Source organism: Oncorhynchus gorbuscha, linkage group LG17 (genome assembly GCF_021184085.1).
Source record: "Oncorhynchus gorbuscha isolate QuinsamMale2020 ecotype Even-year linkage group LG17, OgorEven_v1.0, whole genome shotgun sequence".
NCBI lineage: Eukaryota > Metazoa > Chordata > Actinopteri > Salmoniformes > Salmonidae > Oncorhynchus > Oncorhynchus gorbuscha.
The window spans coordinates 48,490,216-48,497,954 of record NC_060189.1 but is presented as its reverse complement, the minus strand read 5'-3'; the positions used below and the strand labels follow the sequence as shown (position 1 = coordinate 48,497,954).

Sequence of the window (7,739 nt, the reverse complement as noted above, 5' to 3'; positions counted from 1 at the left end):
TGAGCAAGGCTGGTGTAATGCGTGTATATGGGAAGCGAAGTCAAGTGCAGGAGAGCTGAGTATAATAAACAGGCGCACTTTAATACCGGTTACCAAATGACAGCACATAACACATACAAGTGCCAAAACACTTATAACAAATAACAATCACTCACGAATACCACATGGGGAACAGAGGGTTAAATCATTAACAAGTGATTGGTGAGTGAAGCCGGGTGTGATAACACAAAGACAGAACAAATGGAAAATGAAAAGTGGATCGGCGGTGGCTAGAAAGCCGGTGATGTCGACCGCTGAACGAACAGGGAGAGGGAACGACTTCGGCTGAAGTCGTGACAGCTGGTCAATCCCTAACTGAATAGTTGCCAAGGGCACAGACAGATCGATAAACCTGTTGAAGACCACAGAATCCTCGTCCCCACCGGCATTATAAGGTTCTCCTCCTCTCTAGAACCTAAGAACCAGTTCAGCAGAAAATTATTTCAACATGATATTAGTACAAGAATCAATACTTCTTCAAAAAAGAAACAAGTATATGTCGCAATGTGCGTTGAGAGTCGGGAAGCAAGTTCAGGGAGTGAGTGAGGACCGCCACAGGAAAGGAAGACCAAGAGTTACCTCTGCTGCAGAGGATAAGTTCATTAGAGTTAACTGCACCTCAGATTGCAGCCCAAATAAAAGCTTCACAGAGTTGAAGTAACAGACACATCTCAACATCAACTGTTCAGAGGAGACTGTGTGGAGACTGCTGCCTCCACAATCACCCAACCTCAACCCAACCGAGATGGTTTGGGATGAGTTGGACTGCAGAGTGAAGGAAAAGCAGCCAACAAGGGCTCAACATATGTGAGAACTCCTTCAAGACTGTTGGAAAATCATTCCTCAAGAAGCTGGTTGAGAGAATGCCAAGAGCGTGCAAAGCTGTCATCAAGGCAAAGGGTGGCTACTTTGAAGAATCTAAAATAGAAGATATATTTTGATTTGGTTACTACATGATTCCGTATGTGCTATTTCATAAATTTGATGTCTTCAACCGTGTAGAAAATAGTAAAAAGAAAAAAGGGACCTTGAATATGTAGGTGTGTCAACTTCTGACTGGTACTGTATATATAGTTTAAATTGTTACTTTTTTTGTTGTTGTTTCTCTGTGATACTACTAGCCACCTAGCAATTGTATGGAGTTGGTTTTTCACTTGGCCAGTCAGGTTCCCAATCTCCCAACTTCATAACTAGCACCCTACGGGATCTTCCCTGTCTTTGGACTCTTTAGAGTAGCTCCAATTATTGTAGTTCTGGTTTGCAGATTCTTATTTATGATCAACGATATTTATGTGTGTGTGTGTGTGTGAGAGAGAGAGAGAGAGAGAGAGAGACTGTGTGTGTGTGTCACTCAAGTCATGATAACTCTCAGTAAGAATCCGTGAATCACACCTACCTGTTCCAGTTGAAATAAAGACAAATGATTCAACTTGTCTTCTTTGCATTTTATTCTAAATCGTCACATAAAAAATCTGATAATATCTTATTGATTAAAAAAAGATAAAAAAGGTAACATTTCATTTCACATTTTAGTCATTTAGCCGACACTCCTATCCAAAGTGACTTACAGTCAATGCATCCTGTTTCAATATGCTTTGTGTTGTAGTCACGACAGACAAAGATATATAGTTAAGCAAACTTTACGAGGCATGTTGTCAACCAGCACATTAGTAAAGTAAGCAACAACTGGTTTCCGTTTCCTGTGTAACATCAATATGAGTAACATCAATATTGCTACACATTCAACTAAGGAAGGTAAAGACAACCACATATCACAGTCATTGCAAGGAAAATCCGTGCCTGTGAGAAAAACAAGTGCGAGTGCAGAAAGACAAATACAAGAGTGATGTGCTATAAGAATTGAGTTAAAATAATCATGAAACATAATAATATTTCATTTACCCCTGAGAAATGATCGATGGACCTCAGGGTTGGGGTCAATTTCATTTCAATTCAGTCATTTCTCAAAGCTTTTCCACTAAGAAAAATGTCCATTTGAATTTCAGTTTACTTCCTGACCCCAACCCTGATGGACACACAGCAGCGCAAGGGCTACAATGACTACTATTTCTACAACTTCCCTAAAATTGCCAAAACGGTCAAAGTGATGACCAGGGAAACCACTAGGACGACGCTAAAGACTTTGCAGGATCTGGAACACCGTTTTCTCAGCGATAGTCCCGGCGGGGACATGGTCACGTCCTGCTCCGGATCCAAAAGGGTCCGGACCGAATTGTCCCAAGTTGTCTGGTCTGGACGAGATCGTTTTGAGTGTTCGGAGTCAAACTCCAACGGGATGACATCCATTTTCTGCTATAAATAAACAACAAGAGAGATTACATTTTTTGCTATAATGTAGGGAGTTGTACATCTGAATGCATTCAACTGAAAGGCGTCTTCCACATTTAACCCAATCCCTCTGAATCTGAGAGGTGTGGGTGGCTGCCATAATCAACATCCAAGGCATCCAGGGAACAGTGGGTTAACTGCCTTGCTCAGATTGACATATTTTGACCTTCTCAGCTCGGGGATTTGATCCAGCATTACTGGCCCAACGCTCTAACCACTAGGCTACCACCAGACTACCTGAAACAACGACAAGACATGTTGGCTCTTTTGTCTTCCTTTCTTCTTTGATTTGTACTCAAAATAATCACAGAAAGAAAGGTGTCATTCATGTAAATTCATGTTTTTAAACAGATAATATATCATCTATTACAAATAGGCCTAATAACATACCATTTGTAACATAACTATTTTGCTATTTATAAAAATAATACAACTATTTTATTTACTAGGCTATATGACCTAAGCAACCAAAACACTTTGGCAAATTACCTATGGACTTAACCAGTCCCGCAACTTTGGTTTTAGAAGTGAGGGGCACATAATTATATATATATATTTTATCCAGTTGTATAAACACGTCTAACAGCCCACCCGACGCTCGGTGGCGTCCGCATTCTCTTAAAGGGGAGGGGGGGAGGGGGGTTCAAAAATGCAATTTCAGAATGTGCCCAATGAAAGTTGCTCCCCTGGACTTAACCTATAAACGCACAATGACTAACATCGGACTCCTCTCTCTACAACTCCCTTAATATGCTCAAAATTATAGAAGCGATCACCAGGAAGACCACAAACAAGATGAAGACCTTGAAAGTTTTGAGGAGGCACTCTCTCACCGTCTGGTCCAGGAATTTCTTAAGCCCAGCAGCATCCCGAATCATCCGTATCAAATCCGGATTTACAAGGTGGGTGCGTTTGGCGTCAAACTCCCCCCGGCGGCCGCCCTGCTTGTGCTCGGTGACATAGGTGGCCATCACGTCCTGCACGTTCCCCTGCTTCTGCCTTATGATGATGCGGTCCTTGTTGCATTGGCTCTGGGAGATGATGCGGTCCTTGTTGCATTGGCTCTGGGAGTACTCTCTCACGTAGTTCGGTAGGTCCTCGGCTTTGTGATAGGTCAGGTTGCCTACCTCGAAGTATTGTTCCATGCAGCCCGAGAGGTCCGGGAGAATCTTCTCAATATTGCTAAAGTAGTGGAAGCCGAAGTCCTCTTTAGGATTGCACTGTAACAGCATGTTGCCGTGTTCATTGAACTCCACGCATTCAGTGGCGAACCAGTAGAGGAGTCTGAGTCCATGTCGTGGGTGAGGCTGGCCGAAGCCATTTTCCTTAAGGTCTTGTATGGTGCTTAGCTGCTTAGGTTCTTCGAAAGACCGCACCATCTTGAACTGTACGGATAGAGACAGAAGGGGGATTGGAGAGACAGAGAGAGTCAAACTGAGCGAAAAGACTAAAGAGAGAGAGACAGATACAGGGAGAATGGGGAAGTGATATTCAGGCATTAAAGTAGAGTAGTAAAACCAATATCCAAACCATTTTTACTATTTCAAACAAGTAGGTTGCTAATAACACCAACCACCATATAGTCAGTGGAAACCCGTCATTTAGGGCAGGTGGGGCAGAGGCCCACATTTTCTGAAACAAAAAATAAAATACAAATGTATTTTTTTTGGGGGGGGGGGCTCAGCTTGCCTGTTTTGCATGTTATTTTGGTATTAATACATGTCACGTATCAGTTTGCAAACAATTAAAAAAATACACTGCTCAAAAAAATATAGGGAACACTAAAATAACACATCCTAGATCTGAATGAATTAAATATTCTTGTTAAATACTTTTTTCTTTACATAGTTGAATGTGCTGACAACAAAATCACACAAAAATGATCAATGGAAATCAAATTTATCAACCCTTGGAGGTCTGGATTTGGAGTCACACTCAAAATTAAAGTGGAAAACCACACTACAGGCTGATCCAACTTTGATGTAATGTCCTTAAAACAAGTCCAAATGAGGCTCAGTAGTTTGTGTGGCCTCCATGTGCCTATATGACCTCCCTACAACGCCAGTGCATGCTCCTGATGAGATGGCGGATGGTCTCCTGGAGGATCTCCTCCCAGACCTGGACTAAAGCATCCGCCAACTCCTGCACAGTCTGTGGTGCAACGTGGCGTTGGTGGATGGAGCGAGACATGATGTCCCAGATGTGCTCAATTGAATTCAGGTCTGGGGAACGGGCAGCCAGTCCATAGCATCAGGAACTGCAGGAACTGCTGACACACTCCAGCCACATGAGGTCTAGCATTGTCTTGCAATAGGAGGAACCCAGGGCCAACCGCACCAGCATATGGTCTCACAAGGGGTCTGAGGATCTCATCTCGGTACCTAATGGCAGTCAGGCTACCTCTGGCGAGCACATGGAGGGCTGTGCGGCCCCCCAAAGAAATGCCACCCCACACCATGACTGACCCACCGCCAAACCGGTCATGCTGGAGGATGTTGCAGGCAGCAGAACGTTCTCCACGGCGTCTCCAGACTCTGTCACGTCTGTCACATGCTCAGTGTGAACCTGCTTTCATCTGTGAAGAGCACAGGGCACCAGTGGCAAATTTGCCAATCTTGGTGTTCTCTGGCAAATGCCAAACATCCTGCACGGTGTTGGGCTGTAAGCACAACCCCCACCTGTGGACGTCGGGCCCTCATACCACCCTCATGGAGTCTGTTTCTGACCGTTTGAGCAGACACATGCACATTTGTGGCCTGTTGGAGGTCATTTTGCAGGGCTCGGGCAGTGCTCCTCCTGCTCCTCCTTGCACAAAGGCGGAGGTAGCGGTCCTGCTGCTGGGTTGTTGCCCTCCTACGGCCTCCTCCACGTCTCCTGATGTACTGGCCTGTCTCCTGGTAGCGCCTCCATGCTCTGGACACTACGCTGACAGACACAGCAAACCTTCTTGCCACAGCTCGAATTGATGTGCCATCCTGGATGAGCTGCACTACCTGAGCCACTTGTGTGGGTTGTAGACTCCGTCTCATGCTACCACTAGAGTGAAAGCACTGCCAGCATTCAAAAGTGACCAAAACATCAGCCAGGAAGCATAGGAAATGAGAAGTGGTCTGTGGTCACCCCCTGCAGAACCACTCCTTTATTGGGGGTGTCTTGCTAATTGCCTATAATTTCCACCTGTTGTCTATTCCATTTGCACAACAGCATGTGAAATTTATTGTCAATCAGTGTTGCTTCCTAAGTGGACAGTTTGATTTCACAGAAGTGTGATTGACTTGGAGTTACATTGTGTTCTTTAAGTGTTCCCTTTATTTTTTTGAGCAGTGTATATATGTCTCATTGAGTTATTAAAGCCGAATACAAACAGGCATCTCCAAAATGCAGGGGTTTCAGCCTAGCTCAGTGCTATATGTGGTGTTGGGGCAGGCCAGCAGAAAATAGGAGTATTGCACTGTGATTAACTCAGTGTTTTGTCACTCATGGGACACTACGTTACCCGCCTTTAGTAAGGGGAGACATTAGGAATGTGAGCCCTCCGGTGTCCTGCCATATACTTAGATTAGAAGTGCCCTTCCAAGAAGGATCAAGGTCATTGGCCACAGAAGTGACATCAAATCTCGTTATATGTACAGTAGCTTTGATTGGACTGATGATGTCAACATCATACTTTCACAATCTCAACGAGCAGTCATCAGCAGTCATCAGCATGACTCATGAATCAAGTCTACTGGCAAGTCCTTTTTAATCCTTGTCATATGAAGAGAAAATATAGATAAAATGTATCGGTGTTCATTGGGGCGGCAGGGTACCCTAGTGGTTAGAGAGTTGGACTAGTAACCGGAAGGTTGCAAGTTCAAATCTGTTGTTCTGCCCCTGAACAGGCAGTTAACCCACTGTTCCTAGGCTGTCATTGAAAATAAGAATTTGTTCTTAACTGACTTGCCTTAAATAAAGGTAAATAAAATCATCCTTTGGACACAAACATTACACAACATTTTGGAAATTTGCAAATTCAACAATGAATTGTTTGGAAGGAATTGGTGACAGTGGCGAACCAGAAGTCAGACTGGGAAAATTGGTTTTGAACGGTCATCCAGAATTCTAAATCTTTTTCTTTGATGAAAAAAATAGCCAATGGACTCACAACAAGGTGAGTCCAAAAATGTCTTATATGCTGCTGCTGCAAAAATGATGAAATATGCCAGGGAGATATGGTCAGCCATATCAGCTATGTTATTTTTAAAGGTTGTAAATGAGACTGAATGAATTGTTTCGCTGCCAGACAAGGCTCCGCTGATAGCCAGGTGTAGCAGTGGTAAGGATTCACTCCATTTTGCTGGAAAGAAAGCTCTGCTGTTGGGACAGCTTTATGAAGGCCCTAACAGTTTGTGGGCACCGCTTGTCGCTGTTATAGTGCAATTAATGTATTGTTTAGCGTTGTGTATTGGCTTTGCAGGCATGCACCTAAAAAAAATGTGTTTGCTCCATCAAGATTTACATGCATATAGTCATGTTCATAACACACTATTGCATAGGTAAACCCTACGCACATGCAAGCAAGGACACACACACACACACACACACACACACACACACACACACACACACACACACACACACACACACACACACACACACACACACACACACACACACACACACACACACACACACACACACACACACACACACACACACACACACACACACACACACACACACAGTGCTTGACTTGGGGAGCTCACCAGAGCTGAGAACCAGGACCTCAAATTTTCCACTGCTTGAGCTCCTGTTCCTCTTATAGAATATTTGCTCAAAGGTATTGTGGCGCTCCAGCACCTAAATATGAACATTACCTGCACCGAAAATGAGTATCAACACTGATTTTCGTCTGTCAAGCACTGTATAGACATACACAGACACAAGAGGCTGCCTCTTCACTACTTTTTGAAGATGTGGTGGCTAGTCTGCGACTGTGACAGATTGATTATTCACATAGACTTATGCAATGGACTGATTGTTGCTAAGGTAAGAGGTGAGAGGGAGGGACGACCATGGAAGGGTTCATCAGGCTGAGGAAACCACATTGAAAATTGTCATAAGAACCCTGCTCAGGACTATGTGGGTTTTCATGTCTGCATTAGCTTTACTGTAGAGTACTGTGCGTGCACAATAGTGTTTCAGGTTACTTTGAAGGCAAGATTCAAATGTATGACTGTAAGTCGCTTTGGATAAAAGCGTCTGCTAAATGGCATATATTATTATTATTATTATATTATGTCAATGGACCTTACCTTGCACCTAGTCACATATAATAATACATTGCATGCACTTAAACGTTGTGGTAAATC

At 43.6% G+C, this 7,739-nt stretch overlaps 1 protein-coding gene across 2 annotated transcripts; it reads right to left on the bottom strand.

Moving 5' to 3' along the window:
• Window positions 1–1,477: 1,477 nt before the first annotated feature.
• On the bottom strand, window positions 1,478–3,804 carry LOC124001515. Of its 2 annotated transcripts, none has more exons than XM_046308347.1 (2): window positions 3,222–3,804; window positions 1,478–2,352 (listed from the first exon to the last, which is right to left on the bottom strand). In XM_046308347.1, exons 1-2 carry the CDS (start codon window positions 3,765–3,767, stop codon window positions 2,110–2,112), a joined length of 789 nt encoding a protein of 262 aa, XP_046164303.1. In that variant the 5' UTR covers window positions 3,768–3,804; the 3' UTR covers window positions 1,478–2,109. The 2 variants fall into 2 exon arrangements, with proteins under 2 accessions (XP_046164303.1, XP_046164304.1); XM_046308348.1 differs by having other exon boundaries at window positions 1,478–2,349.
• Between the last annotated feature and the right edge of the window lie 3,935 nt (window positions 3,805–7,739).